The following is an 18,452-nucleotide window of genomic DNA, read 5'->3' as shown; positions in this document are numbered from 1 at the left end:
GAAGTTTCACATTTGGCAGGTACCAAGGACAAATTCTTTCAGTGGTTGAGGCTCTGATGGAAATTTATCTGCTCTTCTCCTCCTCCTTCCCCCCCATCATACTGTTCAAGTGAAGGAAACAGAAGAATGTTAAATCTGCTAAAAAAATTATTGGCAAGTGATGCAGCTGAACTAGTTCTTGCTAGTACAATCCCAGCTATTGTTTGCTGCGGTCAGGATCTGTCAGCCTTCCTGTTGGAGGGGAGTTAGCAAAAGGCACTGGCTATTATGTTTTAGTAGTATGTTAACCCTTCATTTATAGGCTCTTAGAAGCCAAGATGTTTTGCTTGCATGTTTGCTAAGGCATTAGAAATTGCGTGATTAAATCACATACATCATGACTGCCTATTTACAAGAGCAGTTGAAGGGATAACAATCTAAAGGAAACATCCTTTTAAATGTACGTGTTTGCAGAAAAGATTAGAGCTAGAAATGATTTTTAAATACATCATTTTGTAAACTTCTTGGTACGGGAACGGTTTATTATTATGCGATACAAGTAAGCACCAACATAGCACTTGTACAGTTGGACACCAGTTTGCTAGTGACAAGTCGTGTTGATACATTTCTTATAGAAATAACATGGTTATTTTCCTACAGAATGATACCCTGTGCTACCAAGATTATGCTCCTTCCCTTGAAAATACCTCTTGTTAATTTGAAGAACAGGAAAATACTTGTGTGTTTGTCAAGTCTAAGACTGCCAGAGCTTTTAATGCAATAAATGCACACAAATGTATGCCCTGTATTACACATACAGTTTTAATTTTAGCAAGTCTAGTCTCAATATTTACTTATGAAGATGTCCACATAGATGTCTGGCCTGCTGTTTTCATGAGTGCTTACCATGAGATGTGCAATTATATCAATATAATTTTCAAATGCACATTCTGCCTGTAGTCCTACACTTTTGGGTAGAAACACATGTAGTTTTAACTTGCCTTTTTTTGGCAATGACAGTACCATATTGCATATTCACATGCAGTAAATCCCCACTTGGCGTTCTTGGCAAACGTATTTATTCTGTATTTACCTCTTTCAAAAACAAAAAATTTGAAGATGTAATATTTTTCAAATAGAAAAGAAATTAAGCTTGTGCTCAAACTGTCTGTTCTACTGTTTTTCAAATGTAAAAGGCATTGCGAATTAAATGAATGAAAACTAAAGAAGTATATTTCTTCAATGCAATTCTGTTTGGCAATGCAGAACAGTGTGACAGAAATGGTATAGTTTTTGTTTTCACAATTAAAAAGTCTAATTTTCTAAACTGTTTTCTTTCAGGTAAGTCAAAGCAAATTTTTCAGAGTGAGTTTGAAGTTGAGGCAGGTAAGCCCAGCTTTGAATTTAAAAACAATCTTATTTTCTATATCTGTATGTGTAAATGAATATGTACATTTGTATAACACTATCCTTTGTCAATTTAAAAAAATTTTTTTTTCTTTTTTTAACTAAACCTCTCTGCCTGTTGCTTGGGAAGTAGGTTACTGTTACCCACATTTTATAGATAGAGGAACTGAGGCAGGGTTGCTGCTGGGTTTTACTTTTCTAAGGTGTTTCAGAGTTGTAAGAGCGTGAAGAAGGAGTCCTTATGGTTTTGTTTCAGTCAGTGATTAGGGTGATTCTGTTAGCAATTAGGGCTGTATAAGTTGCACGATCCCTCCCCTGGCACACTCTCCTCCTGCCTGAGCTGTCCTTTGCAAACGGGTGAGTGCTCAGAGCGCGTAGTGTCTGCAGGGGACCCTGGAAGAGGAAAAAAGGGGTTGTAGCTGTGATATTTGCCCTTCTGTGGTGTTTTGGGGGTGTAGTCAGCCAGAGGGAGAGCTCTGGCAGAACTGGGGGACAACTTAGGAGATGGGATCAGAAAGGGCACAAGGCTTGAATTTGTTGTGGAGGAGGGTGCAAGGAGAGGGATGTGGCACAGGAAAGCACTTTGGAGGAGGAAGAGCGAGTGATGAAAGTGTGTTTGATCACAGAGGTTGTATTTGGGCGAGTTTGTTCTGTTTCTTCTTCATACCCAGAGAGGAGAGGAAGGGGGTGGAACAGATGTCCAGCATGGTGCTAGGAAAGACATTAGAGTCCAGCGCATAGGCTTGTGGACAGATGATTCTTGGGGTCTGTTGCTGCACAGATAGATGTACCCAATCTGTTTTTTTCTCTTAATAATAATAAGCAGCAGTATCGATGCAGTCGTGGCCAGCTCACTCTGAAACCTGTTCCCCCCAGACATCAGTGCCTTTTACCAGAGCCGCTTTCCCTAAAGCAATGATGCTGCAGTAACACTGCTCTGATACTGCACGTGAAACAGTTGGGAGACTCTTAAAGGTATGCATGGGGCCAGAAAGCTGTCGCAGTTGGGTTGCAAGCGCTCATCTGCGTGACAGGTTGCTGGGGAGAGAGCTGAGAGGCTTGGGAACATTACCGAAAACAGGCTGTTTGCTTTCAGGTGCAGAGAAGAGTTCAGTAAGCACCTAAGCACAGACGCCTTTATTTTCACATTTTTTATCTATTCTAACTTAATGTGTAGTTCTTATTAAACAAGTGCAATTATCCTGGAGAAGAGAGAAAGGAGTACATGGATTTTATTTTTTATTTTGAGTAAAGTTATCTCTGAAGATTTCCGAGTTTGTGGAAAAAAGGGCCTCCTTTTTGAAGAAAGGGTGCTTTTTAGGTGTTTCCATCTTTTAATCAAATGTTATTGTTTCCTAGGAAATTCAACTCAGTCTTATTAAGCTCAGTATTATGTTTTCTAGGAAACTTAGAATTTCAGTATTATTATTATAGACAGTAAACATTATACAAATTAACATTCTAAAAAAAACCTTGTAATTAATAATTTCAGTTTATTTACATATAGTAGACATTATATAAATCGACATTCTAAAAAAAGAATAATATCTAGTAATTAATGTTTTTAGTTAGAACTCATGCACCTCCATTGGGGTTTTTCCATAAACAAGTGAATAAAGATAAAAATGCATTTTTTAATGAAATTTAGTTTAAGAAGGTATCAGATTAAATGTTTGTGTTTTTAATAATAGTTTGGTGTCATCTCCATGTTATAATGTAAAATGATAAAGTCATCTAAAATGTTGTGGAAAAGGGTTGTGTGGGAAAGAACAATTTCAAAAGAGAGTTAAATCAGGAAGAACGAACATTTCATATATGAGCATGTCGGATCTTTTTGGACATTCTCTCCATGTTTACAGCATAACAAGTTACTCAAACCCATAGGACTATTTGCATGTATTTAGACTTATATGTACTTGCATATTGCATTAAATAAAACATGCTTTAAATGTTTAATTCACCAACTTACAAATGGCTGAACAAATGAAGTGGTGCTGTTTTGGACAACTTCATACTGAAGATAATCCTTCTACAGCATTGAAGGTATGTCCCTGTCAATGCATGGCACAGCACTGCAGATGTTTCCTGCCTGCTGGTAGCAATGTGCAGGCATTGGGGGCACTGCCAGAATCTCCCTTTCCACCCAGCATGTGCACCTGCAGTTGAGAGATCATCTTCTGTGTGAGATTGGGTGATATTTCCTATCCCGTGTAACAAATTACACTATAGATGCCAGCAGCCAATGTCAAGGATGGTGGCGCTGCTGTCAGCGGACAACATGATGCTTGATGTTCTCCCTGTGTGGAGAAGCTGTGTGCAATTAGTCTGGTGTGTTCATTGATGCAGCCAGCAGATAGAGAGGCTGAATCTGTTGTGCCTAATGTCATTACTGATGATTGTGAGGGTGTTTTGGTATTTATAGTGCTGTAATAACATCTAACAGCTCCAGCTAGGAACCGAGAAGCAAAATTTGGATGGCGTTATGGAGGCAACCTGTGTAATACTCATGGTGGCATTTAGGTATGATGTTTTCAGAACAACTTGCAGGCAGCTTGCAGGTTTTAATTTAGATTTTTTTAAAATTTTAATTAATTAAGCCTAAATTTATCTCTGAATAAAGATGGTGGCACATGTTTCTTTGGTAGTGTTGCAGGACACAACAGTTTGGTACATTGGAAGGCAACCTGCACATATAACCTGTGTGATACGTTTTCTACTGGTTTAATATTTTCATTGCTGGCAGGTCAGTAAGGTAGGTTGTAGTTAACTCAAAAAATTCAAGAGTAAGGAGATTTACAATGCTGTGGTTTTAATATTTATTTTGATTTGATGTATTTTAATGAACATTAAAGAAAGTGAGTCATGGTCTAGGAGAATACCAAAAAAAGCAAAAGGGCAAAAAGTACAGTGAGCTTAAATCACTTCAATAATCATAGTAGTTGCTTTTATAGCCTTTAGCAGATGAGTCAGCCCACCAAAGCCCAGCCTCATGATTGATATCCGTCCCGTGAGAAGGAGAAACTGGTAGCTCAGTCAATCAGTATCACCCTCAGTTAAAAACTAAATATATATTTATTTGTTGTTAAGTGGAGAATAGCTTTCTTATCTACTTCAGTTTGTGGAGATTCACTAAAAACAAAGTCTTCTAATTCCTATATATTTTTCTCAAACCAGCAGTGGTAAAAACAGTGGTATCAGCTTGGCCATAGAACAGAACATGATGAAAATCTAAGATCCTTTAATTTTGTTTTCCAGGCAGCAGCAAAGCAGCACCACAGTGTCCTCTCCATCTGTACTCCACAAAGTGAGTGCTCGTGCCAAGTGCTGTAATTTAAAAACTGTGTTTTGCTGAACAGCCATTTTGTGCAGACTTCTGTTACCTTAAAAAATATTCGCCTTAAGCCCATCCACCTGTTCCCCTGCACGTCTCTGGCCCAGTGAAGTAACTGGTTCTTAATCTTGTTAGATATGGAGTGAAAGAAGGTTTGAGGTACTGTGCACTGTATTTTCATACCCCTGTGAATCCAAACCTTATCAGTTTGAATATTGTTGTGTTTATGAGTGACCACAGAGGAGTATGTTGAAATGTCAGAGGTTTCCCATGACACTCGCTTGTTTGGCAAACTCAAAATGAAACATGAAAAATCATAGTGTTGATTTTATTTTATTTTTTTAACTTACACATATTTTGCACAGTCTTAAAGTCCCCATGCATTTAGGTAGCTTAATCTTAATAGCTCATATCAGGAGCTGTATACTGAAACAAACTTTTGCCCCCGTCTAATCAATTCTGAGTTCTCAAAATATTCACCATCATACTTTGGGTATTATTTTATCAAAATGTCTAGAAATGTTATACATGTGCTCTAGAAGATCATGTACAGTAACTATTGCCTTAGACCTTCTGTTTTTTTGTTCTGAATAGACATTATCCCCATATAGTGACAGTCCCATCTTTCCCAACAATGGCAACTTATGGACAGACTCAGTACAGCGCGGGAATCCAGCAGGCTGCTGCATATACTGCCTATCCTCCTCCAGGGCAGCCCTATGGCATACCCTCCTACAGTGAGTACTCCGACATCATGTTACCTTTGAGGACATCTGCCTCTTGCTCCTAGAAAAATATATTTGAAGTCTTAAGCTTTAGAATGAAAGGTCATTTCTGTCTTGGCAATGTTTTCCTCTTAGGCTTAGAGGAAAATCTGACTTTGTTAGGATTACTTTGAGCTATCTATCAGCTCTTGATATCCTGGGTTATGGTCTTCCAAACTAGGTAAGTTTGGAGCCAGTCAGCAGTAGGACTATGAGGCAGCATGAGAAACTCAGATTCAGTAGGATGTGCCACTTAGGAGTAGTAGCTGGTGGGTGTTCCCATGTCTCACTGCCAAGACAAAGTCCCTTGCAGTAAATATGGTATTTAGGTAAACTACATTTTGCCTTCCTTGATTCTTCCTGGGATTTCAATGATACAAGCTACTTTAAGGAAAACTTTTTGTATATTATTATGGAAGAACCAAGACAGGTTGTATATTATTATGGTTAGAACCAAGGGCAGAATAAGACATGGGTAAAATGATACAGAGTACTTTGGTTTTCGAAGACAGTCCGTATTCAAATGGATGGTTGTTAGCTGTAGGTGCAGTAGATATTTCTAACCCCAGTCAGCTTTGTTCCCTGCTTTCCTGCCTTGCCAGCAGCTGTGGGGAGATGGTGCTGGACAGGAGCAGCTGGGGGATTCAGGCAGGGGACTAATTAAACTAAAAGCACTCCTGTCAGGGGAATGCCTGGTAAACCAAGTGTTAAGAGCGTCCTCAAACTCTGCATGGAAATACTGAGCTCTTGAGGGAGCTGGGAAGTTCTTTCCACTCCTAAAGACCAAAGAGATATTGCTCTTGCTTAGGTACAGCTCTTTAACATAAAGCTCTGGGCCCCTTATTCCCAGCTGATCCTGTGAGTGCTGTGTCTTGCAGCATTAAAATGGCTTCACAGTTCTGTTTCCGCTCCTGGTTTCTCTTGTGCTCTTAAACACCTTCGTTTGCTTGGCAAATACAGTATCCCTTCCCAACAAGAAGCTTTTATAAAGCCATTGACAAGGCTTTTACTGAAGGGGAATTTAATGCAATGGTCAGGAAGGCCAGGGAAATGGGCTTTGCAGAGCTGAAGCTCTACCAGGATGATGAGAGGAATGTTTTGAGACCCTTTCCTGGAGCTACTTGTGTGTTTGCATCAGCTGGCTGATTTCCAAGGCAAACTCTGAACAGTTGTCCTGTTAGAGCAGGTGAAAGTAGAGCCATTTGCTACTGCCTAGAGTCTTTAGGGCATACATGTGTCAGGCCCATATGCTGCTTATAAATCCTGTGGATGACCTCTTAGCATCCTTGAACAGTGATTTCCCTCCCCCAGCCCATATACCCTCTCTAAGATACTCAACACAGCATATGAAAAACTCCACCTGGCTGACAACCAAGAACAATGAAGCAGTATTGTTTTTAGGCACAAAAATAAAACTCAGCCGGTTTCTAGACAAAACAGAACATTGTGTGGAAATTAATTTGGTGTTAAGTTATTTCGCTGTCTAACAACAGTTTTTAGACTTCCAAAAAGGCCCATTCGTTGAAGATTAATTGTAGCTGGGGTAGGTTGAATGCTCGCATGCGGAGTGCTGATGTAATTGAAAAGCATGGGATGTTATGAAAAGCAGCTTCCCCGCGCACACTCACAAATCCTTTTGCTTCCCCAGCAGTAATGGAGCCGGACGCTTGCACCAACACATGTTCATTCACTGTCCAAATAAACCTCCTGCATTTCACCATGCAGCATTGTCATCTTGTTGCTAACTTATACTCAAATTGCATTGCAGCTATTCTCACCTAAAGCTAAAAGAAGTGATTTTTATTAGAGAAAACATTATCTGGGAGAACTTATTCCCAACTTGAGCAAATGCAGACTTGTTGCTTTTAAGAGTCATTAAGCTAGAAAACAGCATGTTTGGGGAAAGGCACATGAATTCGACTTGTCTTTTGGCAAGTTTGCCTACAAGTGCTAAAAGATGACAACAGCCTGGGAAGTGTATAAATCCAAAGTCAGAACATCAACAAGGTCTTTGTTTAGTCCCAGCACTCAGGGTGTGTCCAATGGCCGTTTTTTGTTTTGTGCAAATAGGCATGCAAAGGAGGGAAGGATCACGCCAAAGGGTTCATAATGAGACGCACCTTTCAGCTGTTTATTTTAATAATACAGCTGTACAATCTCGGCAGCATCTCAGAATAAAATATCAACCCCTTTCACTACCAGCAAAGGTTTCATCTTGCAATGTTTAATTCAGCTATTGCTGTTCCCCCTGTAAATTGTCAGTTTAATTGCCTGATTTTTAGTAATGAAAAGATTTTTGTGGCTTCGGGGCTTACCTATTATTTCTAAACTGTATGTTATATCTAACTGAATAATGATAATCCTCCTGTATGACTTGCCAATAAATATTTTGCTACCAAAGCTGAAAATATAATGCAAGTAAAAGATAACTCTGTTGAGAACAGAAGTCTTGAAGTTATTTTGCTGAAGGTCCTGTTGCTTTGTTAATCATTGCTTGCATCTGATAACTGTTCAGAAAGTTCATGAGTCAATGAGTTCGTTTAATTCTAAAACAAAACTATTTGTTCAGAAATTGGTTTTGAAAATAATATTATTCATGGTTGTTTCCCCATCTTAGCAAAAGTTCATTCAGGTGTGGATACAGGATGTAGCTGACTCAAATATTATTTGTGATGAATTTACTTGACTCCATTATTTAAGAGTTTACCTGTTTGGTAATGCAGATAATTAAGAAAAAATATAAGAAAGTGTAGGAAACAAAGAGTTTATTAGGTTAAAATCTAGCTGAAAAATTGTTAATTCTTAAACCTGTTTTTTTACACCTTTATGTGACAAACACTCACGTTCTGCTCTTGGTTCCTGCTATATGCCTCAAAGGCATCAAAACAGAGGACAGCCTGAGCCATTCCCCAGGACAGAGTGGGTTTCTTAGCTACGGATCCAGCTTCAGTACCCCGACGGCTGGACAAGCACCGTACACGTACCAGATGCATGGTGAGTATAGCTTGGTGCCTTGCAGGATGTGCTATAAGAAGTCAGAATCCTGTATACCCCCATATTAGACCAATTCTTCTTCTTTTGCAATTACAACAAAAAGCTTAGGTATAGGCAGTCAGGGTAGGGAAGGAGGTAAGTCTTCATAGATCTGTTTTGCTCATCAAGGAATTAATTTCTGGCTGAGGTACTGGATTTAGCACTAGTATACCCTAGAAAAACTTCACATATGATGAATATAAGCTTTGCCTTTCTCCAGAAACTCTGTCTTCTTTTTTTTAATTAATTTTGTGACTGCATACCTGGGATGATTGTGTTAGTGTGAATTCCTAGATTCTGAGTGGAAGCAAAACAAAGGTGGTTTTACACTTCATGCAAGCAGTGATGTTAGTGTTATGCTTCTGCCCTATGCTGTCCTGAACAAACTGCTCTGTGGTTAAACTGCTGTATATTCTCTCCACTATTTTTTTTTTAAAAAGCTGATACCTTGATACTAAAAAAATATTTTTTACTGTTAAGACATAACTAATACCTGCTAAGATACATCTGCCTGTTTTAACTCCCAAAGTACCAACATCATTAATTACCCAGAAATTACTGAGGTAAGGTTCAAAAAAGCAGAGCTGAAAGCAGCTGTTTTTTCCTCAAGGTTACTGAGCTAAGATTTAGTAAGTTTAGAATAACTTTTATTGTTGTCAGAATAATAACTGATTATAAAATAATCAGTTGGATTCCCTTAAGGCTTCAAAGTTAGTGCGTTGTGCTCGTAGCTTTATAACACTTTGTTTTGTTGTACAACCAGGAAAGCCAAAATATACTTTTATTTCTAAAAATAAAACTTAAAGTTCTTTTCCATTTGAGAAGCTGTATGAAACACCAGCTCTCAGGAGACTGAATGTTGACTTGCCAACTCCAAGAAAGTCATGAAAGGGTTTAAATCTGAATTGCCAAGAAGTGTGAAGTAAATGAAAATGGTGGAATTTTGTTTGTGATTCCCTTTAGCCCATTTCTAGCATGGTATTTGATTTCTTTGAGCATTTTGGTGCTGTTGGTCAGAAACCTGAACTGCATACGGCAGATTTTCATTATTTGGCTGGTATTCCATATGCTTTTTCCTCCAGTGTGTATTGTTCCTGATCTTCGTGAATTATTTTGATTTTTATTTATTTATTTTTTAATTTTCCTGGGACTTGCTGAGTCATTAAGCATGAATTGGAGGAGGAGTACTAAAATTTGGATGTACTCTGTGTAATCTGAATTTAAAAACACCTCTCCAGGCAATCCTGCAAAGAATGATGATGAATTCTAACACAACAATAGCAGATGAGAGGAACTGTAGCATAACCATTTCAGCTTTATCAATCATTTTACATGCAAGAAGAATAATGAGTATATTCTGAGAAATAGATTATGACCTTAAAATGTCACTCCATCTCTGTGCCTCCACCTTGGGTCCCCTGGGAGTGCAGTTTCATTCCTCACCCGGAGGCCTCATATTCTGAGTCCACTTTGGTGTTTGTATTGAACTTGAGTAGTAAAAAGTAAAGATTAGATTTTTGTCTTCTGCTAAACCTCAGTGCACCTGCGTTTGAAGGTGCCTTGCATTAAGCATGAATTGCCATGAGTGCATGAACTGAGCCAAGCGTTAAAAAGAGATCAAAATGCAAATATTCTTGGTGTTTCTTAGCAAATATCTTCATTACTGTCAAAGATGTGACAGTAGCACAAATGGACATACCTCAAGTAGTTTAAAATTACCCAATTTATGTGCTGGTGAATGGGAAGATTCAGGAAGCCCATCAGCTGCGCAGGCTAAACGTGCTGCACCCTTTCCTGCTGTGGCTATACATATCCAGACTCACTAGTTTAAAAGCAGCTCAGGTACAACTGCAGCAGCTCTCCCGGCAGCAGTGCTAGTCCGTCTGTACCACATGCACATGAGCTCTTTGAGAGGCTGTTTCACTGGAAGAAAAAAGTCACTCCAAGGGGAGTGACTTGGCTAGAGGGAAGGCAAATGCACACGAGGATAAAGCTCTGCCTTGGCTTTATCCTTCCCTCAGAGATTTTCCAAGGGTTGGAAAACCAAAGAGGAATTGCATGGCTTTCCCAAGTTCTTGTAGAAGCTATGGAAGGGGAGAGAGATCAAGTCTCTCACTTTGCTTTTTGATATTGTTGGGAGTCTTTTTTAAAACCTCTAGGCAAAATGCCCTTTTGTGTCATTACACTTAGCTATAGCCTTTGCAAAACCATCTCTGTCAATTCTCTCAATTCTTCTCAACCCTGAATGTGAAAGGTGGACAGACACATCCACTTCTATTTTAAGTCTGAGAGCAAATAAAATCCTAAACAGTTATGAAAGCTGGGAAACAAGGTAAAACTCATTTTATTCTAGAAACTATTTAAGAAAGCTGAAGACTGAGAGGTGACCCTCTGCTGAGAGTTCACGTGCTAGTTTTGTCAGAGCATATATCTCTAACACTAAGGTGGTTTTGTGGCTTGAATCCCTCATGGGACATGCTGGAGACACCCAGGTTGAACGTGACACAAAAAAAAAAAAACACAACCCCCCAAAAACAACAAAAAAAAACCCTGTAGCCTATGTTTTTTCTTCTGTCACCTTGACTCCTACAAGCTTCATGTGTCCTGCTCCTAACAGGAGTTCAGTTCTTGGCTTCTGTTTTGCTCCTTGAACATACTGATCTTGTCTTGAGATTGTGTTACACTGTCAGCAGTGGAAGTCCTCTCTTTTAAGTAAAACTGTGGCTTGCAGTTACCAGCAATTGTAGGTACTGGAATGTCACAGCTTTGTCGATAGGCTGAAGTGCCAGGTCTGAGCTCTCCCGGAGCAATAGCAGCCATGCTGCCTCCTGACTAACTGCTATATGGTTAGATACTGATGGCTGTAACACCGCGATTGACAAAGTACTGGCGTTTTCTTTTGCTGCCTTGGAAGATCAGTGTATTCCTGTCAAGGTTTCTGTTGGGTTTTCTTTCGCCAGAACACAGCTTCCACAGGTGCTTGGTGTCAGCTTAGAAGAATCTGAGCTGTTTGAGAAGGCAACTCTTGACTCATGTGGGACTCAAGTTTTTAACATGGCCCCTTTGTTCCATCAAGAGGTTTAGACAAACAGATTTTGTGCATCAGCACTTGAAAATGTTACACTTGCAAACAATAGTGACACAACCATGTGTTATACCAAAACAGGCTGGAAGGAACTTCCTGCATATGTATATGAGCATGAATGTGCCCAAAGAGCTTTCAGGTAATGTTCCTTAGGACGATGCTATGGTATTAAGTGAAATCACTTCTTTTCAGATTTTTATGTCGAGAAGAACATTTCAGCCAGCTCACTGAGCCTTTAATGCAAAAGAAAACAGAGAAAAACAGTTTCTGCAAGTGGCAGGTGCTTACTCCAAGGCAAAGCGAGCAGGAGTAAATGTGTCTTCCTGTTGTAAACAAATATTTCCATCTTTCTTCTCCTTGCTCATGAGAGGAACAGTCTGAAGCTCCCTCACCGTATGGTTTATTTACCTTGCTGAGTGCTAGTGAAAGGTTTGAGTGAGAAGCCAGGAGCCTTCCTGTGCTGAGTGCTACCGAGGAATGTGTGCTCAGTGCTTTCCCACGCCACAGCACTTGGGGGTGGGGAAGTGATCGCTCTTCTCCCTACTGCGAGTAAACAATTCTCCATGCCGTCCAGCTCCAGGACCATTGAGACTTTTGCTAAGTTCACATCAGGCCTTTCGGTTACCCCGTTGCTGTCCCAGGCAGGGACTCTGGGTGATGGGCTAAACCAGCTGAAAAGAGCAAATTTTTATTTACATATTTTTATAGAATCAAATTTCAGGGGGACTTTAAGAGTCAAGCTCTTAACCCCAACTTCAAGGACAAAATGTTTATTGCACTGTGTTGAAAAAGAGATCTTGAAGAAGGTGGCTTTCAGGGGATCAGCAAGGAAAGGTATCTCCAGGAGAGTGTGCTGCTTACTTCTGTATTTTAAAGTGTGAGCAAAAAATCGTTTTCTTAAGCTAAGCTCTGCACGTCTTGTAAGATGGTAATAGCTCAAGTGCATAAGTGAAATAACTTTGGTATTGTTTGCCTCCATTGAGAACCAGCTCCCAGAGGAACATAGTGAAGTCATCTGCAGGCGGGCGTGGGTGGTCAGACTGTGAATCTTGAGCAGATTGTGCAGCCTGTGCGATTCCTTCTCACTGTCCCCTCATTGATGAGTTACATGGTCCAGCCAGCAAATAGGCACCCATCGTAGGTGTGTTATGTCAATCACCAAGAAATAAATGACCTCTTGGGTGACAAATACTTTGTCTCAGAGGGCTCTAAGACAAATGTTCTCCTTCAGTAGGTGCCAACGTAGTTGGTGCTGGTTTGTTTGCTGTCATGTTTCTTTGGTACCAGCATTAACTCTGGCTGGGATACATGTGTCGGGTTGCAGCCTCACCTCCCTGGTGGCTATTGTCAGTAACGTACTTCTGAAGCCAAATTCTGCTCTCATTTAAGTCTGTTCGTGTTCATTACAAGCACAGATGATGCAGGTGTAATGGAGTAGCATTCAGCTTTTCATCTTTAATTCCAATTATCAACTGTATGCTGGTTCTTGAGCAAGAACAGAGTCCACTAAAAAGCAAGAATGAGGATAGAACGTTCGTTTGGTCATTAAGCATGTAAAAAAAAAAACCCTATTTTACAGCCAGCCAGAAGGGGAAATCTATTTTCATGCTTCCCTGGCATGAAAATAAATTAAATGTGGAAGGGTTTATAAGCTACATAGCTAATGCAGTATGTCACACACATATATAAATATAAAAGATGAGATTGGCAAGTTCCATAGCTCATAAAAATGACTTGAAATTATATCACAAAGGTACTATAGATTGAAGTAATTATTTTAATTGCCATGTAACAGTGGATATGATAGTATATCATCAGACTTTGAGTAACATTCAAATAGACTGAAATCTGCTATTCACTTATTTACTCTGAAGGAGTGACTTTCTCTTTTTTTTTTTTTTTTTTTAACCAGTGCTCTATACGGTGTTGTTTCGAGTCATTATTGTATTTACAAAATTAATTTGTTTCATAATGAAGTGCAGATATTTGAAATATGCATGTGACCAATCCGGGGATGCCACTCATTTTTACAGTCGTGAATCGGAAGAGGAGGCAACAGCTTACATTAGATTTTTGTCTTTAAAGTGATAAATTTGTAATGCTGGTAAAGAAATGTCGCTTCAAGGTCTGTGCCATTTCATGTAAGCGTACAATTACAGCTCCAAATCCCCAAACAACATCCTAGGCTAGATGTTAGAAGTATATTGTGCTTTTTAGCACACTTTTTTCTAAGTTTACATTTTCTGACAATTTAGCAGTTCAGTGATTTGCTCAGACTTTTGGTAAAATTACTATTCAGTAATGAAATTGAACATAAAACACAAAGATTATATTCAACTTCTGCCCCAAAGAGCTTACCGTCTTAACTGGCAATTGAGGAAACTGCTCGTTGTTGCTGGGGGTGGGGAAGAAATCTTTGGAATATGAGAAACTTATCATTTAATGAGCAATGTAAAATGCAAAGAGAAAACTGTGCCAGCACATTAGCGAACATAGAAAACCATCAGCTATGCAGAGAGAGCAATAGCAGCCAGCTTATAGAGCATTTCCTGTGGTCGCATGAGCATGTGTTACCCCCTTATTGCACATCAGGCCATCTCTTCTCAGCTTGTCATTAATTCCTACACAATGCCTTGCTCTTCAGTTATTACTGCTAAAATGACAGCTGGTATGAAACTATGAAGTTGCACAACAGTTAAAACTGTGGCCAAAGACCACTGTGGATACTGTCGGGCAGAAGATTTGACCACTTTTTTTTTTTTTTTTTTTTAATATCCAAATCTATCTACCCACAAAATACTTTTTACATTACAAAGGAAAATTCAGTTATGTAACAGGGATAACTTTCCTTTGCCAAGGAATTGGAAAGCAGCATGGAGTTCAGTACGGACATAAATTTGGGGCCAAAGACCTACGCAGTGAAATTCTTTGCTACTGCTGAGCATTTGTTTTCTTTGTAGAGTCCATTCTGATCAGCTGTCAAATAATGAATGAATAGAAAGCAGCATTTCTTTTGTGCAACGCTTATTTGAAAAGGACTAATTATATATGTTGCTTATGTTTGTGGAATGAATTGCTTATGAAGTGTTCTCCTGGCCTGAGACCAAGTAAAATCTGAATATTTAATCAATTTAAATGTTTTGTTATGCTGGAAACATTTTGGCTCTTTTTAATATCTGGATAATCTAGACAAATTTTGTTCTGAGAGATGCCTGAATTTCTTGCAATTGTGTGTCAGTTTGCGTGTTACATATTTAATATAAGCCCATAAATATCTATTTGGCATCAATAGTTAGCTCTGCATGCATGAAGGAAGTGGCATGTTTAATTTTAAGCTTGATTCTTTAAGTACTTAGTGATGAAATGTGTGAGAAGGGAAATTTCAATCTACACTTGAGAAATGTGGGTCACACTTTGGCATACAGATAGTGAATCCATCTGAAGTCTCAGAAAATATAGAAGAGCGAGAGCATGTTCTCAGCAAACTGTCACTCAGATGCCTTAGATTCATAAAATTAAAACCTCAGTAGAAAATGAGTAGTCTCTTTCAAAAGCTTCTGCTTCACAGCTGGTTTGCATTAGTTGCAGTCTAAAACTGTGGCAGCAAAGCTGTGCTCCACTCTGTGGTGAGTTCAGCAGGGAGAGGCCTCTCTTCAGGAGGGGTCAGACCTCACTTTTTACAGTGTAAATACAAGGTTCCTCAAAATAACAGCGCAGTCTCCCTTTCAAAGATTTTTAAACACCAGGGGCTGACCATGCTACATTTACTTTGTTTTAAAACGAGCTGTCTTACAGGAGAAGGAAGTCAAGGGGAGAGGCAAAGGTGTTGACAGTGATGCACTGTAAGCTGCAAGGATCTGTGCTACTGTTGTCCAAGGAGAAAGCCCTGCTCTAACTTTTCCCATTTACTGCTTTTTTGAGGTTCCATTCAGAACTCATTCCTTGGTCATTATTAAACAATGAGGGACTTGGGAAGAGGATATGCTATTGGAAGGAGTAGACACCAGGGTGCACGGTCCTGAAGCTAGGGGAGCAAATGTGTGTTTGCAAGAGAGAAATGGTCTGGCAAATCATCTGTAACTTCTGCTCTGTCCGGGTTCATCATGGGTTTATTGTCAATGTCTTTGTCCCTGAGGAACACCAGGATTTGTGGTAAGACTTAAAGCTTGTGTGGGAACACAGGTTCTCATGGCTGAATAGCACCCATGGAAACTCAGAAGTAATGGCAAAATGTTATTAACTGTAGAGATGATGGTGGTACAGCCAAAACCAAGGAATCTTCTCTGAGACAGAGCATTTACTTTGGAGGTATCTTGCGTCTGCTGAGGTGCTCAGGAGGAGGTTTCACCAGAGGGGATGTGTGGAGGAGGGCTCTGCCCACACCCAGCTGCCTGTTGTGAAGAGCTGGCTTGCACTTCATGAGGTTTCATTCTTCTAGTTTGTTTCCTACATTTCAGAGTGTCTGTCCAAATCTCTGTGCTTAAGAACTGCTACAGGTAGTTTTAGAGGGGTATGTTTGAGTGTAAGAAAAGTCATTGGTTCAGTGCAGGAAGTGTTGGATAAAATTCTGTGGTTGTCCTGTACAAAAGATCAGACTTGATATCCATGAAGTCTAGCTGGCTGTCTGGGTGTTCACACTGAAACAAGATGTATGAGTGCTGCCCAGTGATGGTGGTGATACTGTTTGTACATCATCGCTGCAACTATGAGCCTTGTTCATGGATTAGGGTAGATAAAGAGTTAGGAAAAGTATAAAGGAAGAATAATAATACTGATCTGCATTAGAAGCGGTAACTTAAGCACCTTGGCCTCCTACCCAGTGTCAGAAGTTTTGGAGAAATTGCAGAAAATTATTATTTTGAAAGATAAGTTTTGCAAATATTTAGGAGGAACTCTTTCTTCAGTGTGAAAAGCAGTATGGGATGAAGCTTGACAGTTTTGTTTGGCTGTCTGTTATCAGGCTGGCAGAGGATGGCATCAGGGAGATGGAAGCAGGCATGACAGTCATGAATGAGAGAGAAGCAATAAGGTAGGGGGGCAATAGTGAAGGGACTGGATAAAGAAAATACAGTTTGCGTATAGTATGATGAGGAGGTGGGAGCCAACAGAGAAAAAAGGAGTGACGTTTCCCTAACCTGCTGCTTGACTATCTTGGGAGCATTTGTGGAGGTCAGATAGAATACTCAAAACATGGATTAATGATCAAAATCAGCACTTTTGTAGGATGTTAAAAAAAAAAAAAGCATAGGATGGTAACAGCTTGGGAAATTATGAACTTGGCCTTGATTATTCAGCTTATAGTGCAGTTGGCATAGAATATGCTAAAATGTTACAGAAGCTTCACTGAATAATTGATTATTAGTATACCTAATAATGTTTTCTTGAAAATATCTAGAAGGCAATAGAAGAGCTAGTGTAAAATTACATATAAAAATCTATATCAAGAAAATTCATACCTGCATAGTCAAGCACTTGAAAGTTAGGAAACATCAGATTCACAATGCTGGTGCAGTATTTGTACTGCTTTCTGTTGTATCTCATTTCTAGTCACTGTCTGAGGTAATGCTCTGGTGGAAAAAATAGAATGCAGTCATACGATCAAAGACTGTGATGATGTTTGTGGACAAATAAGGTCTGACCCTGCTTCAGTTAGCACAGGCTGTGCAGCTGAGGAGTTTCTTAACTGCTGTGCTAGCATTGGATAACGCTCTTGCATGGGCTTTTTAATATGTAATTTGGATGCACTTTCTATTTATATTGGCAGGGTTTAAACACTGAAACTTCTGCACTACAGTACTGTGACCTCTACGAGAATACCTGCACTGTCTGAAGAAAAGTCCATTGACAGTTATTAAAGATAAAAAGAAGAGGATATAAACTTAGCTTACAAAGTCTGTAACTGGTGGATTAATTGAAGCTGACAAAGCAATACTAGGGCAAAGATCACTCTGCTTTTGTCCTGTTTCTTATACTTTTCTCTGAGCATCCACTGTTGGCCACTGTTGTGTTTTTTTTCCTGGAGGCACTGCAGTACTGAAGCAGTGCATAGAGAAGCTGGAAAAGCCTTGGGGCAAATGCTTGGCTCTAGAGTGTTCAGTAGAGACTTACCATGATCCTAAGTGATGGGTCAAAGAGTGGAGACACAGTGCCCAGATCGCTCTTTTCTTTACCATTGGTATTTAGAGATTCACCTTGCTCAAGGGGAAGGGAATTGCTAAACGTGTGGCTGTGCTTACAGGCCAAATTTTTTACCTCCAGTTGCATGACAGCAGATCTTAATAGGGCTAGTTAGATTTTAATTCTGACCTGGGAACTGGAATCTCGTAGCCACTAAACAGCACAGGAGATGGCAAATCCAGCTTTCCTTTATCATGTCTTGTTATCTGTCAGTGGAGGATTGTGTCCAGGATGAAACTGCAGCTGGAGGAGTCTTTAATCTTTGGAGTCACCCAAATGAAGTCAGTTTTGCTGGTCGTTTTTTCAGCAAGGGATTGCACAGAAACAGTCTACATCGTTGTTGTAATGATGTTCACTTTTTGGGTCAAAATATTTCCTTGTGATTTGTTTTTGAAGACAATCCAGTGTGATTTCCTTCTATAGCTGCAGCATCATTTGATAGGAGTGGTTAAAAGGAACACTTTCTCAAAATATAATAAAATTTAATTGCTTTCCCATGGTTCAAATCCTGAGAGTAAATATAAACCATCCCAGCACTTTCAACGCCATTGTTGAGCTGGAATTGAGCTATATGGGTGACCAGGCTCAAAAGGATGGTAAAAGCCAGGCCCTTAAAACTGCTCTGGTCATCACTTGTTAAAGCTCTTTGAGGCTCTGTGGGTTGAGTACTCCCAGA

At 39.6% G+C, this 18,452-nt stretch overlaps 1 protein-coding gene across 2 annotated transcripts in view; it reads left to right on the top strand.

The window, feature by feature from the left end:
• Positions 1–18,452, top strand: part of EYA2 (EYA transcriptional coactivator and phosphatase 2) — a 60,089-nt gene that overhangs the window by 678 nt on the left and 40,959 nt on the right. Inside the window, exons 2-5 of one of the 2 annotated variants that reach the window (XM_075166416.1) lie at positions 1,321–1,365; positions 4,642–4,690; positions 5,312–5,454; positions 8,359–8,475. In XM_075166416.1, the coding sequence (XP_075022517.1) occupies positions 1,321–1,365; positions 4,642–4,690; positions 5,312–5,454; positions 8,359–8,475 (354 nt within the window). The remainder of the gene's footprint in view (positions 1–1,320; positions 1,366–4,641; positions 4,691–5,311; positions 5,455–8,358; positions 8,476–18,452) is intronic. The other variant, XM_075166417.1, reaches the window with a different exon arrangement.

Source organism: Calonectris borealis, chromosome 17 (assembly GCF_964195595.1).
Source record: "Calonectris borealis chromosome 17, bCalBor7.hap1.2, whole genome shotgun sequence".
Classification (NCBI taxonomy): Eukaryota; Metazoa; Chordata; class Aves; order Procellariiformes; family Procellariidae; genus Calonectris; species Calonectris borealis.
This window is presented reverse-complemented; position numbering and strand designations above follow the sequence as displayed.